Source organism: Eucalyptus grandis, chromosome 8, assembly GCF_016545825.1.
Source record: "Eucalyptus grandis isolate ANBG69807.140 chromosome 8, ASM1654582v1, whole genome shotgun sequence".
Classification (NCBI taxonomy): domain Eukaryota; kingdom Viridiplantae; phylum Streptophyta; class Magnoliopsida; order Myrtales; family Myrtaceae; genus Eucalyptus; species Eucalyptus grandis.
This window is the reverse complement of record NC_052619.1, coordinates 69,182,178-69,200,872: the sequence shown is the minus strand read 5'-3', so window position 1 is coordinate 69,200,872 and position 18,695 is coordinate 69,182,178. Positions and strand designations below refer to the sequence as shown.

The 18,695-nt window shown below is 40.6% G+C and overlaps 2 protein-coding genes across 2 annotated transcripts; both read left to right on the top strand.

Annotated features, from left to right (window-relative positions):
* Window positions 1–6,451: 6,451 nt before the first annotated feature.
* LOC120287642 (phosphopantothenoylcysteine decarboxylase subunit VHS3-like) lies at window positions 6,452–9,988 on the top strand. Its single transcript, XM_039300714.1, has 3 exons — window positions 6,452–6,647; window positions 7,156–7,365; window positions 9,239–9,988. The coding sequence occupies exons 2-3, from the start codon at window positions 7,222–7,224 to the stop codon at window positions 9,686–9,688; spliced, it is 594 nt and encodes a 197-aa protein (XP_039156648.1). The 5' UTR covers window positions 6,452–6,647; window positions 7,156–7,221; the 3' UTR covers window positions 9,689–9,988.
* A 1,228-nt stretch (window positions 9,989–11,216) lies between these two features.
* Window positions 11,217–16,053, top strand: LOC104417805 (PLASMODESMATA CALLOSE-BINDING PROTEIN 2). The gene is made up of 4 exons (XM_018861190.2): window positions 11,217–11,480; window positions 15,003–15,341; window positions 15,536–15,566; window positions 15,657–16,053. Exons 1-4 carry the CDS (start codon window positions 11,411–11,413, stop codon window positions 15,769–15,771), a joined length of 555 nt encoding a protein of 184 aa, XP_018716735.2. The 5' UTR covers window positions 11,217–11,410; the 3' UTR covers window positions 15,772–16,053.
* The last annotated feature ends 2,642 nt before the right edge of the window (window positions 16,054–18,695 follow it).

Below are 18,695 nucleotides of genomic sequence, written 5' to 3'. Positions count from 1 at the left end.
ACTTTACTCATGATTTCGTGTTGAAAAGAAGTACCGCACCACGCTAAGGAGACTTCCAAAGTTACATGAAAATGGTACGCTCCTCCTTTTGATGAATGGGAACCAGTCGTCCTCGGGTCAACGGGCGGTGATGATCTTGAACAGTGGTAGAACAGTAGAAATTGTCGGACATGAATAACTATGGTTAAGGATTTTTAGTTAGCTTAGATCATGATTTATCATACATACGGTCATCAATATTATGTGGGATGAAAGGGTTTTGCGAACCGAGCCGAGTGACGAAAGCCCTAGATTGCAAGCATCCCATGTTCCGGACACGTTTCGAAAGTGATTTGGTTGATTGCTATTTCGTTTCGTTGTTCAAGCATAAGGGTTTTCCCCGGTTTTGTCGCAAAGTTTCTTGTTCCTAGACTTGAGTGATAAATGTTGTATTCGAAAACTAATTCTTGGTATTTTAATCTAATACATGCAATCCACCTAAGATCGCATGCATGCAAAGTTATAAATTCGCTTTACTTCAATCAAGCGACTCGGCAAATAGTTAGCCCTTTGCTTTTATCATCGTCACTTCCTTTCGGTATGATTTGTTGCTCTCGTTGTTGGACTCGACTGATGAATATTGTACTCCCGTACTAATTCTTGACATTATAATATGCTAGATCACCGATACACTTAAGATTGCATGCATGTAAAGCTAAAACGATCCGCTTTCCTTCAATCAAGCGACTCGGCAAATAGTTGGTTAGTTGCTTCCTTTATGATCGCATGGAGGCATAGTTGGAAAGGTAACATGAGATTTTGACCCTTTGCAAGTTTAATAAACGCAATTTCTAATGGATCATCTACATGGACTTAAAAAAATAAAACAAAAGAGAATGCATGAGCAAAGCAAAGACAGGATAAGCTCAAGAGAGATGGTTAAATAATTGCTAAATCAATATGTGAATCTAATCCACAGGGGATGGTGCCAAAATGAATTATATGTGTAAAGAGGCAATTATTATGGGGTAGTGCCTTGAGTGGTTGGTCGATTGCTTAGTGATTCTCCTTTTCATACTTGTGTGTGTATTTCTTGTATTCATCTTATATAAATATGTAAAATTATATGCTGGAATTGATAGAAAAGAGACGTCACGCAAACACTTAGCTTTTTCCTACTTGTGGTGTTATTCCCAAGTGCAATCTAAAGTTGCTTGCCACTAAGAATGGCTCATGTGGCATCACGAAAACATATATATTTTTTCCAAAAAGAAAAGAAGAAGAAAATGAAATTTGAGATTCATGGCGCAATTATGGGAATAATTTTTTTTTTTTTTGTCTTGTTTTGTCATGGAGAGGAGCCATATTCGGATGCTCTCTTTTTATTTGGGCCTTGTCGAATTGAGTTTGGAAAAACATAGGAAGTACTAAAAGAAGACGAGACAATGACGTGGATTTTATAGTGATGATGCACGCGATGTTGACAAAGATTCAAACAACGTAAATGAGGAATGCGAATATGTCATGAGATTCAAGAGGCACATGCAACGATGTATCGATTCGTGTTGCGAAATCTTTACTTCAATTGAAATATTTTTCTGGTTCATAAATGATACTAAATTTAAGCTTTTTCTAGGAGAGTTGTATTTTCTCGAACCCACTTTTGCATAGCACCATGACGATTGATTAAATCCGCCTCTCGACTATCCTTGTCATCCCAACCCCTAGTTGCCACCGGTTGGGGGGCGGAGTTAGGGACATTTCTCAAATATACGAAAGTTAAAGGACTAAAATTACGAGTATATAAATTCAATTTCCAATAAAAATCATTCTTAGAAGAGTCGATAATATATTACTAATATAACTTTCTTATTTGAAAAAAAAGGGTAGCAAACTATCCAACGTATTCCCCACTTATCCGATTAGGTGTAAAGACATGGCACTTTTAAGCTTTTAGGCCAAATGAACAATCTTTCTGGGTCTTACCTGCCTTTAGGCAGATCGACTTAATCCGGTTTAAGCTTTTTTGGTATCTTTATAATTGACTTTATGTCAATTTTTTTTTTTCCTTTTCTCGCACGCTTTAATTTATTGATATTAAAGGCCGTTTTGAGGACGGTAAAGGACTATGTTTTTGAGCAAAAAGGGCATGTAAAATAGAATATTACTAGAGCACGTCATTCAGAAAGTAGAAATTATATCCAATCTTTTTTTCCTCCTCCTTTTCTTTGCTTCTTTTTTGGTAATAACGTGTTAGTTAAAGTTCCATATTCCCCGTTCTCATCCATCGGATCAAAAGAGATGATTCATGAACTCGATCAACCTAAGCAGATGGCTCTCAACTAGTTTCTAATGCAGCTAGTGTCATGGCGACTCTAGTAATCGAACATAGACCAAAAACCCAATATCCAGGTCGATGATGTGAGCAAGTCTAGTAGTGCTCGGACCGTGTTGAAAGTCGAGTGAAATCGTCAGCTTACAGTGCGAAACATGACTCATATCGTGATGATTCATACAAGAATATGGGAATCCGCTTTTAGATACTTTATTCCTCGTAAAATGGGTGGCTTTCGTTAAGGTTAAACAAAACCCAATTTGAAGAATTTATTAGCGTGAAAGCTTGAGAAGTCGACAGGTAATAGGTGGACACAAAAGATGGTGGGCGATAATATTCTTTTAAGCTTGGCAGAAGATTTAAGACATAGAATATCTATGTTCTTTTGATGGTTTGAGCAACTTTGGCTTTAGAAATTGGTGAAGGAACCGCAGACTTTTCGTCATACTCTAAGGTGGAAGCATATGATTCTTTCAAGAGTCTGTGTTTAATGTGAAAAAGGCGAGATTCCATGTAATAAACTACAGAGTCGGGTCGAGTTAATTCTATATTCTTTTAAGCCAAATTTCTATGGAATTATACGAAGCAGCTAGCAATTAGCATGGTAGCACGTAAGGAGGAGGATGCAAAGAGAGAGGTTGCAGTTATGCGAGAAGTTCGAAAATCAGGATCACGTAAGTGAAACCAAGAATTTTGGACGAGTGGGTACCTTGTCTGCTAAAAAATATATCATGAGTGTAAAGTAATTCACTGTATATATTGTTAGGCTGCCTGTTGATGATTTAAGTTATCGAGAAAAATAATTCGTCTAACATGGTATTAGGGCACGGTTGAGGATTCGAACCCTCATATTCCTCCTTGGCTTTATTCAAATTATCCTAGCTATTTTTTAGATTACCTTGCCAATGTTAATGCATTCAAGTCTTGTATAGCGCTTGTTAGAACCGGTTACATACGAAGGAGGTTTAAGAATATTGTAAAACATACATTCTTGGATTGTCTCCTAATAGCACTTTTTTGTGGGGGTAAAAGGCGATTTATCTAATAATTTGAATCGAAACTATTCCTTATTTAACAAGTTGTCTTGAATGATGGTTGACATCTCCGTTTATATAACCAACATAGGTGCGGGCAGCCTAGCTATGAGTCGCCCTAATGTCCCCTCCCTAATTCACTTGGTCAAACCTCTTCTTGCGTCAAGTAGTGTTAAGGTGACCATCTCGCCGACCTCGGACTCATGTGTCACAGGTGGTGTAAGGTATTTACGGTTTGAATTGAACATATGGCGGTGGATGTGGGATCTTATAGCGATGCCTACGTTGGTCCAGCCTAAGGACCTTAAACAAAGGCCGTGGTTATCGGAGCCCCCATTCCACGTAAATAAAACGGAAGGGTTAGCCGCGGGGGGATTTGTAACCAAATTTGGAAAAACACCCTCCGGCCTGATCATAGTTCTATTGCTCTGGCCTCTCGACGACTGCCAGCCTAGTATCTTATAACGATGCCTAAATAGTAATCCGTATCCACCCTTTTTCTTCATGAAAAGCATCCCGAGTCGATTGCCTACTTTTATGTTGGGTGAGCTTGTCCTCACCAACAAAATAAAAAGTTGGCAAAACCCATCAACACTTTCGAGATTGTGCATGCTAATTAGGTGAGGAAAGCCCAATAAGAATTTACAGTAATGTTGAGGGCTGATCCGGCCATCACCATAACTTGTTGGGCCATAAATGAGAAAGAGGAATTACATGTTCTCATCTTCACTTTAACGTAACTTCTTAATTCCATATATGTAAAAATAATAATAATAATAATTTTGACATTAGTTATGTCAATTGATTATAGGGTCCTTGTTTATTAAACCAAAACGAACACCATATAAATCAGGTGATGGTTTAATCTAGAATGTATATAGGTTTTGCAATTAATTTATGCCGTTAAATCAGGTGTGGTCCTTCACATCCTTCAATAGACATCTCACCTAAATGCATGGACGTTCACATCCACATCCTTCATGTTTCTGATTCTTTTGATTATCTCCCCTTTGACTTTTTATTTTTCACGAAAAATCACAAATGTTGTTTAAGAAACTAATTTGATTCTAGAGAATGTTCATTTCAATCTTTCTTTCTTTACATTCTTCAGTTTGCACGTGTTCGTCGATTGTTTGGTTGGATGTCATATTTGCGGATGTCACCTTTTTTTTTTTTTTTTTTTTAATCTCTAACTCGTGTAGTTTTTCTAATCAAAACCCTAATCGTCCCTTCAGTTCTTATGTTCAAAAGAATGGATGGGCTAAATTATGACTGAGCTAAAGTTGGAATCATCTCATACGAGACTATTGCAGCTCCTGTGTGATCAAAATACCTGAAAGATACATCAAGCCCGATTCAAATAGTTTAGGTGACCTAATGATGAGGGCCTACATCGATAGATTGACATAATACTTTTTTCAAAGAAGATGCATCTCACTTCTTTTTCAAACTACAGGGAAAATAATTTTCATTTTGGAGCTGAAACTAAGGATTTGAGAAATCAGTAATACGGTTTCGATTTTAGCTATTGCAAGACCTAGATGGTTCTTTTGTGGCCCCAAAGCTATTTGACATTTTATGATGTTATGATGCTGGCCACTATACCTTATTTTTGATTTACAATAAGAGGATTCGAGACTCTTTGAACATAAAGCTAATCTTTAGCCAGCTGTGTATAGGTCCTTTTGTCTCAATGGACCTCAAGTAACTATTGCAAGGGTTTATTCCCCTAAAAATCAACTCGAGAGGTAAACACTTGTGTCACGGGCTGGTAGTTTCCTTAGTCACGAAACGACTCGTGCGGCGTCTGGCGAGCGGAATTTGTTAGGCCAGCCTTCCTTTTTTAGCTGTTCCAGCAAACAATACAGTGAATATCTTATCTGTATGAGATCGTACCACGCCCAATTTTGCTCGGATGTCTAGTCCATCAAGTGAGATAGTAGATCTTTTTAGGCTCAATAACTGATTTCGACCTGCCATGATCTCGTCAAGAGAGCGGCATTAACTTCTGACCAGTTTGTGCACGGGAGGCCAACTCGGTCTTCAGATATATCCTAGAACTCTTAACATCAACCATTCTGACGCCATTCCCACGGACTAGTTGTATTCGTCCATTTTGCCTCCTTACTTTTCACTCGATAACCCAAAATACCACTCACAAGTGTCACGAGTATGGGAAGATTCATGGATTGTTACACTTGCATGGCTATGGAAATTCAAGGTCTCCATCGAGACAAGACAGTACTCAAGGTTCTCATCAGTCAAGAGAGACGCTCCGCTCCGCTACATTGATCTTATAAGGATATAACTTTCCTCTCTTGGGTGCAGGTGTAACATAACCTCAGGTCAGCTCTTGACAATAAGACTATGCCGTTTCCTCGATCCAATCAAAATCAGACCATCCACTTCTGGACTTTTACGAGATTCGTGAGGAATTAATTCGTTCGGGCAAAACTATCTAACGTAAGGTCCATTGGATCGTTTATTCACCTCCTAGAGATCGGGCTCACAGATTTCTAGTACATCCGGATCCGGTCCAACCCGGCCTATCCGCGACCCTGAAAAGCCCGGCCCACAAAACTTCCTATGGGCCGAATTTTTAATTTTTGATTTTTAAAATTCAAAAAGAGGTGGTTGTCCTCTGGGGTAGGTTTGATTTGAACCGCCTTTAAACATTGGCCTTGACTTCGAGAAAACGGAATAAAAGCTCACTGTTGACCGCGAGCCTTCACCCTGGTTAATCAATCGAGCCAACCATGGTTAAGCGGCCACGCCCAATAGGAGACCGTTGCCTTTCTAGAGAATATAGAGAGAGAAGAGTAGAGAGAGAATCATATATTTAAAAAAAAATTAATTAATTAATTAATCGAAAGGGGGAGAGACAGAGAGAGAAGGAAAAGAGAAAATACTTTTTTTTTTTTTTAATTTTATTAAATGAAGAAGCACCCACACTTGTCCACCCTCTCTCAATCCCACGGCGGGCAGCCCGAAGGGGGAAAAGATCTTTTGCACTCAGCGAGGGGCCTGCCCGGGCTGCCCGAACCCCAGCTCCACTGCACCTACGGGCAGTCAGTCACCAGCCAGTCACCAGTAACTCTCTCTCTCTCTCTCTCTCAGTCTCTCTCCCTCTCTCTCTCTCTTCTCTCTGCTTCGATATTTCTATATCTTGCGGTCTCCTCTGCCGCTACGATCACCATCTAACGGTCGAGAATGCGCGCAGCTCGCCCCGCCGTCTCCGCCGCGCTCTAGTGCCGGACGCCTCCAGATCTGGTCCCTCCGCCCTCGGATCTCGCTCTCCGGTACGCTTTCCCCTCTCCGATTCCCTTTCCTCTCTCTCTCTCATACTCGCCGTCGCGTTTGAGGTTCGCGCTCTCCGTTTTCTCCGTCGGCGCTTCGGGCTCTGCGAAATCGAGGTTCGGTTCCGTTTCCGTCGCCTTGGCTATCGCTTCGCCGGCGGGGCTGGTCTCCGGCGGCTGCTTGCTCGGCCCGTCGCCGCTCGTCGCTTTCCGCTACGGGGTTTTAAAGGCGCTCTTTGTCGTGTTTATCGTCGCGACGGTTCTGTTCTCCACATACTTCTGATTTCTTCCTGACTAATTTTTCTCGCTATTTTCGACTTTACGCGGCGCAAATTAGAAAAATCCCGCGCGCGTCTCTGTCTCTCTCTTAATTATCGGGTAAAGAAAAAGACGGAGAAATTTTTTATTTTTATTTTTATAATTTGCTTGTCGGTTTGATTGGGAATCCGAGGGGTGACAGGGGTTTTCAGAGGAGCAGATCTAACGGCTGTCGATTTGTTCGGTTTTTCAGGTGTAGGGGTTGTTTTGGCTTCGGTAACTGTCGGAAGGAGGAGGAAAAGGGAAGGCGCGCGCACGAATGGGAACCACCACCGAGGTCGGGGCTGCTGCTCTCGGGCTCGGGGCGACCCTCGCCCGCCTCGTGCTAACGTGCGCCGGGGAGGCGCTCGTTAGCCTCGTCGTGGTCAACTTGGTCAACGGCCAGCTTTTCGGAGCTCCCCAGGTACGCCAAAATTCTATTTTTTCCTAATGATTATTTCTTTTTCTTTTTTTGTAATTTTCCTTTTGTCTTCTAGTTTTCGCAAATGGGGTCTGTGAGCTTAGAGCTTTTTTTTTTTTTTTCAATTTTTATCTCCTTTATTATTTTATGATTCTTTTTTCTTTTGGTCGGTAATATGTTCTAAGTTAATTTCTCGTCCTTAGGTGAACCGTTGCTTTTCTCGCCGCTTACGTCTATGTGAATATTAAATAAAATAAGTGAAAGCCTTTTTCTTGGTCGCGGCGTCGCTAACCTGCGCCGGTTCTTTCTCCTCTCTCTCTCTGAATTGATCATTGATTTTTCGTTTTTAAATAAAAATTTTGGCGTTTTTGGACCGCTTTCGGCGTTTTTCGTTGGACCGCTTTCGGCGTTTACCCACTTTTTATTATACTATTTTTGTTATTGATAGAGCCTTCCGTAGGAGGGGTCGGCTAACGTGCGCGTGAGGTTAGGAACTGAGGGCGGACTTCTGACCGGAATATAAATTGGAGTTTTGGATGGGGGGGCTTGGGTTCCGGAAGGTTGTATGTGGGCCCCCCTCGTGGCGTTTCACCGAGAAGATACCTTATCAAGAATTATTTTAAAAACATCCTGAAGATATATATATATATATATATATATATATTATAATTATAATTATAATTGGGCTTTTGAAGTAATTTTGAGGAAAGGGGTATTATTTTGTTTTCTATTTGTACCCTCGTTAACATGCAAAATTGGGTTTTTTTTTAATAGCTACGGACGATACGGACGAAATAAAACGTTAAAAAGAAAAGAAATAGAAAGAAAGACTTTTTCGTCGTGGGTGATTTGGGAAAGTCAGAGGTCAATTTAAATAATGGCCTTCTTGCTTGGTTGCTTGGTTGTATCATCTTTGTTAATATATATATATATAATATAATATTATATTTTGTGTTGAACAAGGTTGTCTCGGAATATTCCACAGGACATATGCTTCTTCACTTGTTGGGAGCTCTCTCTCTCTCTCTCTCTGTCCCCCATCTCTTTATCTCGGAACCTTAAAGATCTTTTTTTTTGTTTTTTGGCCACAAAAATAAAAGATCGTCCATTTAGTAAATAAGTTCCATTGGGTAGCTCCTCTGTATGGGTAGGGTATAGCTGAAATATGGGGGGGAAAAAAGACCAATTTTTTTTATGAACTTTCCTGGGAAATGGGAAATGAGGAGCAAGTGGGTATTTCTCACTTTTATAATCGATTCTTGTCAAATTAGTGAAAGGGGAAAATTCCAAACAGTGAAAAGGAAGGCCATTTACTTGACTTTTCGAGGTGGGTGCTCTTTGGAAGATGTGATTCCTTGCTCACTTTGGGGCTAGTAGCCCCGTCTCTGTGGTTAAGGCATATTCCCCCACGTCTCCATGTTTTTGGTTGTGAGCATCCTTTTTGGGTAATAATATATTTGCTTGTTTTGTAGAGTCACTTATACAAATGTTTACCCTCATGCCAACAATCACAGTCGTCTGACATAAGTCTAGATGGACTTTGCTCCTGTGTATCTTGATATTTATGTAGATGTTGTCTAGATTTTGTCTTGCAAATTGGTTGGTCAACACCATGGTGACAGTTTCACTCATCACATAGCTAGGCTTAATGTTTGCTGCCAGCTGAATGATGTTCTTGGCTTTCCTGCCAGAATTTAAGAACGTAGGAGTAAGTTAAGACCTCACTGAAATTTGGCTTTTGACTGAGCATGAGCAGCCTGAACAATTCGGGCCCTCGAAATATTTTACAGTAGCAATTGGTCATTTCCTTAACACAGTTAATAATCTGACTGCTTCTGGATAACTCATCTGTTTGTCATGTCTTTGGCTGCTACAGAAGGAGAACGGGGTTAATCCTGATGAAAGCCACACCCAGACCAAGCCAACTGATGCCGGGGAAGATGATGATGACAATGGCGGTGACGATGACGATGATGGGGATGGCGGGTTTGGGGAAGGTGAAGAGGAAGTATCATCTGAAGGTGGAGAGGAGTTCAGTAAAACCCCTAACAGCAATAATGGTAGCTCGAAGAAGGGAGCAGAAAGCGGCGCTGGTGGGGGTGAAGAGAATGGGGAAGAGGAGGAGGACGATGAAGATGGTGAAAACCCAGAAGGAGATGACGATGACGATGACGACGACGATGATGACGATGAAGATGAGGATGGCCGAGAGGAGGAGGAGGAGGAAGAAGTTGTTGAGGAAGAAGAGAAGGAAGAAGAAGAAGAAGACGAAGACGAAGATGAAGATGAGGAGGCCCTCCAGCCTCCGAAGAAGAGGAAGAAGTGAGGATTCGTGAGAAGAGGGAATCTGAGCTGCCTCCTCCTCCTAGTCCTAGACAACTCATTCCTAAGTGACATGTTCACTGACTTTCAGTCTTCTTTCCCGCATGAGGGAAGACTTAATTAGGATGTAATGCTTCTGTAATCGAATTTTCAGTTTCGCTGTTGCTGCTAGAGTTGCTAAAACGAGCGGTTGAGCTTGGGCATTGGCATCTGCTCATACCCTGAGTTTTAAGCTCCTTTGCTACCTTTCAGGGAATTTTTAATGATCTATTGAGTCAAATTCCTCCATGAGAGTTTCTCTTTCCAGCTCGACTCCTCGTAGGCTCTTACAACGATGCAGCCTGTCTAAATCCCTCTGCTGTATCATAGTTCCGTTCAAGTATTTTGTTTTTGCGTAGTCTGAGGGAAGTATTTTCCCCTCATGAAAACCTGTGAGAAGATTCTTAAGAGGAGCTGCCATTCATTTCAGAGCAATTCTACTTAGCCAAACATGAGCAGAATACAGCTGGAGTGAAGATGATACTAGCGTTGCTCTGTTTCTGGGCGGCAATTTTACTTGGCCATACCTGAGCAGAATACAGCTGAAGCGAAGATGACACTAGCATTGCTCTGTTTCTGGGGCGCCCGAATTCAGGCATGTTCGCATTAAGCTTTTCTATAAATGGATTTAGTTAAAGCTCGTCATTTAGATCACTTCAGTAAAGTCCTCTCAACAATTCGAATTCCAAAATATGCTCCGCAGAACCACAGAAAATAGTGACGACAACGCCAAGTAATTTAACTTCAGGGGAAATACAAATGATGTACACGGCTTCTGACCCGATGGCTGCTTGCATATCTCTTTTTAGCAAATAAACATCGATTTTCTTCATGGAATTTCTTTTGCTTCAACGCATAAGATAGTGGCATATGCAACACAAATTGGTTCAATTTATTTGGAAATTATATTTTTATATGCTATAACATACTTTTGTGTCTTCTCTCTCTCTTTTTTTCCTAACTCTATATTTTGCAATTTTCTTTTCTTTGGTTAATTGGACTTTAAAACGAATGTTCCTGATCTCTCTTTAGTTGCTATTAAAAATCATCGTGTCGGCGTGTGTTGATGATTAAAGAATTTGACGGCGTAAATAGAATGAGCTAAAGGATGCAAATGCACCAATGAAAAGAAATCGGATGACTCAATTTTACTAAAAAATGTCACGAAAAATCCTTCATTCTCTTTTTCGCTTTATTCGTTCAAGCACACAGATAATTTGGTCCAGCTCGGGGACCAATCCATTGGGTCAGGACTGTGACTCCATCTTTGTCTCTTGTTCTTTCTTTTCGTTTTTTGGGTTTATGTTCCTTCCTCACCTTTCTTTTTCTCTGCTAAATCTTCCATAATATTAAATTGTCTTCGTATGTTTATTTGTCGAGTACAATCCACCGCTACGTGCCTTTCAAAGCATTTAGGCTTCAGAGGGGGCATTCATATCAAACCAGACCACAGCCTTTTTCTACATGCAAAACTGAAAAAGCAGCCAAAAGAGAGAAAACACTTGATTTGCCTCTGAAGAAACCGACGATTCTTTGTCTCCAACCCTCCATTTATTCACATGAACGAAACCCCAACATCTCTCACACCTTCACACATCCACTTAAGTGACAAAACAAAGCAAGTCTCACATTCTCACAGAGAGAGAGAGAGAGAGAGAGGGAGGGAAGAGATTTTTTGTAGAAGATCATGGGAAAGAAGCTGGGGCTAGTGCATTGGCTATTGTTAATGCAAATGCAATATTATTGCTTATATGGAGGTACGTTTACTCTCTCTCTCTCTCTCTCACACACACACACACACACACAACACACACATTCCTAAACCCTGCACTGAACAAGCCCGCAGGATTTGGGAATCAAGCCCAAAATATTTCATTTTAGATCCTCGGTCTGGCTATATTCTAGCTTTAGATCCCGTGGGTTGGAATAGGTTTGATTTGATTTGTTGTTTTAGCATTGGACATCTCACTTTTATTTAAAATGCAAACATTTTTGAAGCTTTAGTTTGTAATATAGTTTTGATTAGGCTAGGAAAGAGAAAGGGATGGGGGCAAGACCTAGACAATTGGATTAAAAAGGTGGCGAAGGGCAGGAATAGGACTTGATCAATGTCATTTAAGAGTTTAGTTGGTTCTTAACCACGGCAAGGCAGATCTTAGAGGATAACCCTTTTTTTGTTTCCATTCATAAAGCGACTGATTGATGGTTGAAATTTAGAGGAGAGTTAGACACTGATGACTATATATATATATTTTTTTTGCCATTTGGTTCACTTTTAAAAGACCGTGTCATTCATGACTCTACACCTAATGTTCAATTGTTAGGCAAGAAGAAAAATAAGAATTCCCAGATATAAAGATTACATTAGATGTGAGCTCCTCATGGTCAAATAACTCTATGATTGGGGCGATGATTTTGTCCTAGTTAGGTTTACAATGGTAAAAGATTTTAACTATGTTATGAATGAAGGACCATGAATGATCATGGACTATTACCTTATAATTGGTCAATAGAAATCCAACTTCGTCATTGTAAGTGCTCCCGTGAAGCTAGTATGCATGAGGTTAAGGTATCTCGAACTCATTAGAAGACTATGATGAAGACTTTCTCTTGAACTTGGAAGTAAAATAGGCAAAGTCATGAGGGTAGATGCTGAAATGCGTTGGCATCTAGAGGTTTGTATGCTCAAATGTGTGGATCTCACTTAATCTTGTATTAAGGTATTGTCTGAGATAGAAGATACATAAGAGAGAATATGAAGGGATTCATTTGATTTGCTCTCACTGCGAGCATTGCAAACATAGACTAGAGGAGTGTCCTAAGTTGCAACCACTAGAGAATGATCCTCATAATCTTTTGAGAAATGTGTAAAGGGACATGGAGGACCGATGGCAAGTGCCAAAGGTGCATGCCAAAGCATGGTGGCAATGCTTGAGATTTATTCATGGATTAAGCTAGGTTATTTGGTCCGATCGTAATACATATATAGTATGAACTTGATTGTTTAAAAGGGGATATCTACTCAAAAATTTTCCTACATAAAGTTATCGCACATGAGATAGAGTGGTCGAACATGAATCGGCCCCTTTTCATAAAGGCAATATCAGTATATGCCCTAATATATACTGGGGACCCACTTTGTCGGTTTGGTTTGATATCACTAGGAAAGATTCATTGCGCTTACTTAGTTATCCAATAGTAAGTTTATCTATCACTACTTTTTCGCTGGCTCTTCGCATCTTACGCTACTTTGAAGACTTTGTGTAACGAGTACTCACCCTCGAAGAGGTGACTCGTCCTCCCAATGAATGATTTTTGGTTCTTTAGTAAAGTCCAATCTTCATTTTCATCGGATGATGCAACCTTTATGAGGAGCAATCCTGGACGTTGTTTCTTATGAATGAAGAATCTAATGGTAGCACCACTATTTAATCCTGGCTCAGACCAACGCAAGGTTTGATTAAACGAGAAGGAAACGAAAAGTCTCACATTGGTCTCGTCTGACTCTATGCTGGCTCTGCCCCACGTCCCATTGTCTTCTTTTGTCTTGCTAACCCTTTTTGAGTCTTTGAGTTGAGCTGATTCGAGCTTGGGATTCCATTAAGCACGAGCAAACATGCTTGAGCGAAACACAAGGCAAAAGCAAATTCAATTTCCTCCTTTTTGTCGTACTTCAGCCTGCCTGCCTAAATCCTGTTGTCCTCTTTCGATTGGGCAAAATCCATAAGTGCGGAGTTTTGGGTTATCCTTTCTCCTTACGAGTCATTTTGGTAAGCTATTGCCTCACTAGCTAGAGTATGCATAAAAAAAGAAGGAATTCTTTTCTGCCCCATACATTGTAATGGGGATAATGGAAAGAACGATTTCTTGAGCCTTCTTTTATTTTTGGTGAAAACTAGATGTCAATCCCATGTATAGTTAACACCTATAAGCAATCAATGATCTTTCAAAGTAGTGTCTATTCTTAGAAAAAGTCTTTTTCAATAATTTCCATATCGCCTTTCTCATTGACGAACAAAACCCAAGAAATAAACTGGTGATCCTTCTAGAATTATTCGCATAATCCCTCCCTTAGATCTAACTATTGATAAATTGTGGGGTATAGAGAAATTATGCGACCCACTTCCATTAATAAGAAAAAAGGCATTATATGCATCTTAATAGATATCACTTGATCTACAATACCATAGCCACATGCTTCTTCCTAGTCTTTTTCTATTCCTTGCGAGTGAATTTTGTTAGATTGCGAGAAGTATGCCTACACTTATATTATTCATAGTGGAGGTACTATAAATTGAGATCAAGGAGATGGGACAAGAAATTGCAATTGCTCAAAATTTTAGGTCTTAATAACTTGTATCTCTTCTTCTTATACATCTTTGTGAATTATGTACGGATGGATTGAGCAAAAGAGGGAAAGTCTGCCCACATAAGCATGCGGTACAGCAAAGAACTAGGATTCTCGGTACATAATACTTGCATAAATGAAATGAATGTGAGGTTATTATTAAAGGAGCTGGGTATATTGATTCCCAAAGAATTAACGAGAATTTTCATAATAGATGTATGGAAAGAAAAATCTTGGGGTGGAAGCTAAGCATAAAGAGATTGGGACAGACGCTTTGCTTCCAAATTGCATCCGATTTGGTGCTTCCTCGAAAGCTCTTTTGGGTCTTTTAATGGCATGATTGTGTTCACGAGCTTTGTCAAAAAGCTAAGTGCAGAATGTACAGGTTTTAAGGGACTGTGGACTGAACTTTATCAACAAGCTAAAGTAGTGGATGTGATCTGTCGATTGTGTGAACCGTGTCGATTGTAATCCCTCAAGCAAGGGTTCGTGCCGATCCACTAACGGGTGTATTAAATACCGATAGACCTGACCGATGGGCGGGCCTAAATAGATTCGGGCCAAAGTCTATACAAAAGTATGGGCTTGATGGTCGGGCTGAACATCATGCCTACGGAGTTATGCCCGAAAGGGAAGAGCCTTGAAGATCTCATTCGCAAAATTTGTCGGGCGTGACCGGCCAATCCAGGCCCGTAAAGTACATCCCTTGCCAAGGCCCGCCCGTCTTATCACGATTTCAGTCGGGCCAACCCGGCCCACCAGTGCAATGCACCCAGAAACATTGTCGGTCGGGCAGGCGGGCGGGCGGGCAGGCCCGTTCGGAGAATAATTTGGGCATGACTTTCAAACATCAACTTATAATGCACTCAAAACTCTTGCTAAAGGACTTTTTCTTGATTCTCTCGTTAACACATATTTTTTTGTTTTCCAGCATTAACGGGGGCGGCCACGGCGCAGGAGAAGGCGGAGGCGGCGATCCCGATCATGACGATGTCCCCTCCGGAGGGCAATACGACTTTCCTCGGCGGCACGACGTGGTGCGTGGCCCTCGCGGGCGTCCCCCAGGCCGACCTCCAGAACGCGCTGGACTGGGCCTGCGGGCTCGGTATGGCCGACTGCAACCCGATCCGAGAGGGCGGGCGGTGCTTCGAGCCGGACACGCTCGTGTCCCACGCCTCCTACGCCTTCAACAACTACTACCAGCAGAACGGCAACTCCGACATCGCGTGCAACTTCGGCGGGACCGCCACGCTCACCAGAAGCGACCCGAGTACGTATAAATCAAGTTCGCCTCCTCGAATCTTCGTTGACGTGTTTTACTACAGTGATGAATTCAACACGAAAAGTACTAAAAACAAAGGCACAGCCTGTTGGACTCTGACCTTTGATCTGTAGAACATGGGCTAATGTGTCGAGTCATTACACTGGAAGTTTTTTTCTTAAGATCATCATCCTGTTTCTCAGGTTACGGAAAATGTGCCTACTCCGCATCCAGGTAAGTTTGCTTACTGTTAGAATCACTCACTTCCTCAAGCTCCGCCTCGCTCGGCCCTTGTTCACGTCGCGCGTTCTCTGTCCTTCGCAGCATGGCCTCATCCGCGCCGCCACGGCCCGAGCACGGTCCTGGCCTTTCCGGGCACAAATTAGCCGGGATTGTGCTGGTGTTCTTCTTAAGTAGGCCTTGTTCCTTGCTGCTGTGAGATCAGACGCGGCTGCAAAAGATACCTTGGAGCGCTTGATGTTGTATCGTCTTATTAATATCGGCTCAGTTTTGTTAGCATTTTAACTATTTTGGCCATCTAAATTTTCTTCACATTCCTCTTGTCCAAATGAAAAGGGTGCTACTAAGGAGGAGATCCCCAACGCCAGAGGCCGAACCGATATCGAAAAGTTCATGAGCATCGTTCCAAATCTAGAAAACCTAAAACTTACCTTGTTGATTGTACTTCATTTGATATTTCTAATAGCATGTTATTTGGGAATTGGCATAATTATTTCAAGGACCTCGCGTTTTTAGGTTTGTGAGAGCTTGAAATTTAAAGTCGCATTTCCATATTGTATTTGGATTTTGCAATCATGCCAAGTTGGTCATTGAATAACGCTATGTTGTTGTTGACCGTGCTGTAAAACACATGTATATTAAATTTGTATAGCTTCCATCAACGAAACGGATCCCTAGAGAACCTAAAACTTACCGTATCAATTGTACTTCATTTGATGTTTTCAATACATAGTATGTTATTCAGGGAATAGTATAATTATTTCGATGATCTCATGCTTATAGGTATTTGAGAACTTGAGATTTCAAGTTGCATTCTCGTGTCATATTTGAATTTTGTAATCGTGCCTAGTTGGTCATTGGAAAATGTTATGTCATTGTTGATCATGCTATAAAACGCATGTGTATTAAATTCACGCTACTTCCATTAACGAAATGAGTGCCTATACTAAATATGACACAAGGTTGGTTCATAGAAATGTCTAGTGAGTTAAAATCAAAAGAAGAAAAAAACCAGTTTAGGTATGTTAGATCCTTTAGTCCAAAGATTTTCTTACCAAAAACTTTTCCATAGAAATTAAAGCAAGATCCTAGTTTCCACCATTTAACATGCATAATTCTGAAATCTGGATCTTAAATCTGGATGCTCTTTCTAGCTTTATCTCCATGAGAAACTCTAGATCTTAATTATGGCAGACTTAAAACTCAACTATCAAGATTCGAGTTCGATCATAGAGGATTCTAGATCTATCTTGCTCAAAAGGCACACGGAGTGACGGGAAATTGAAATTGACCAAATGTTCATCAATTTTGTGAATGAGTTAATCATTTTCTAGAATTTACATATCAACAAGAAATACTTTTTTGATAAATTATTTTTTCCCCAGGGATAAAAAACACACAAATAGTGAAAACCGTGAAGCGAGGACAAGAACATTCTACTGGCCTCCTTTGGTCTTTTGAGTTTTTCTAGGCCTTGGCCTCATTACGAAACACAGCACTTCTTCATTCGTGTATTGAAAGAGGGTGAAGCCTAGAAGCTATAATAAAACTTGTCTAACGAAAGCGAATCCAACCTAATCACCTGTTAATGAAGGAATCGGATCTTTTAGCGGCCTATTCAAGATTAAGGTGTCATTTGCATCACACAAGTGAATGGCCCAATTTGCTAACCAATCAGCACATGAGTTTCCTTCCCTAAATTATAAAGAATCCGAGCATGTTGGAAATACATTAAAAGTTTTCTAATTTGAGAAATGAGCATGTCACCAAAGTTGAGAGTAGGAGTTGATTTATGGAATAGTGAAATTGTGGCTTGTGAGTCCACCTCCACGATAAGGTTGGGGACACCCCAAGAAATTACCATTTTAAGACCCAAAAGGATACCCCACAGTTTTGCTTTGAGCGAAGAGCAAACTCCCACACTTTGAGCAAATCCAGTGAGCCAATTGCCTAATTCATTTTGCAAAAGCCCACCTACTGAAGTGGGGCCTGGGTTGCCTTTAGAGGCCCCATCTATGTTAAGCTTGACCCAACTAGTTGGAGGGGCAATCCAACCCACAAGCTTGTCATTTCTCTCTCTTTGAGGAGACGATTTATATTCTGTCAAGCTGATGCAATGTCCTTAACATACTCTAGGATCAAGCATAAAGGTTATTTAGTAAGACAAAAATCCTTCTCAAATAACCATTTATTCCTGCAATTCCAGGAATGCCAACGAGCAACAACAAAAATAAGGGACCGATTATCTTGGACCCTAGGTGATGAATTAGATTGATTTGTCATCAACCATGAGTGTAGCTCTTGTGTAAAGAATTTACCTCAAAGACTTGCGGATATAATCTTTTGCCAAACTACCTTTGCTTGCTTACAATCTCTAAGCACATGTAAACTGGTCTCCGGAGAGTGTGGGCACACCGCACACCAAGAATTTGCTGTAAGCTTATGTTGAAATCTTTAATTGCTAGTGAGTAGATATTGGTGCGAGACCAACCATAAGTAACTTTTGATTCTTTACACCTTCAGATTGTTTTGGTGCAATGAATTCATAAGCTTCTTTAACCGTAAAGTAACCATTACTATTGCTACCCCAGACTAGCAAATCCCCTCCACCGCAATCTGAAGGTGGAAGCATTGAGTGAATCCGCAACAAAATTGATTGAGGCAGAATACCTATTAGGCTTGCAAGGTTCCACTGATTGTTGCAAACGGAATGTCTCCTTGCTAGAAGGAAGGAGGAAGATTGAGAAGCCCCAAAAAAACCAGATTGGCCTGTAAGAATTGACGAAACGATTCGTAAATATGAAGTACCCATTGAATTTGCATTTATATTCTCTAAAACAATTTAGAAAAGTCAGTCAACAAACTGAAATTACCAACAGCTATCCCAGTAAAAACAAAACCCTCATTCAGATTCTCCATATTTCTTTTATATAATGCTTCGAAACCAGGTTTTATGATGTTCGCTTGTTTTTCTCACTTAGGATCCCATTGCTGGGCAGGGTTTGATTTTTAAATAAATTTTAAATAATTTCTTTTGATTTTTAAATAAATTTTAAATAATTTCTTTACTTTTTTTTTTTTTTTTCCTTTTTTTTTTTTCTTTTTTTTTTTCCCCTTTTTCCT

Coding starts and splice junctions, on each gene's coding strand:
- LOC120287642 (XM_039300714.1), top strand. CDS start 7,222: ATGGGAACCACCACCGAGGTCGGGGCTGCTGCTCTCGGGCTCGGGGCG. Junction 7,366..9,238: donor AGCTTTTCGGAGCTCCCCAG/GTACGCCAAAAT, acceptor TGGCTGCTACAG/AAGGAGAACGGGGTTAATCC.
- LOC104417805 (XM_018861190.2), top strand. CDS start 11,411: ATGGGAAAGAAGCTGGGGCTAGTGCATTGGCTATTGTTAATGCAAATG. Junction 15,342..15,535: donor GCTCACCAGAAGCGACCCGA/GTACGTATAAAT, acceptor CCTGTTTCTCAG/GTTACGGAAAATGTGCCTAC. Junction 15,567..15,656: donor TGTGCCTACTCCGCATCCAG/GTAAGTTTGCTT, acceptor TGTCCTTCGCAG/CATGGCCTCATCCGCGCCGC.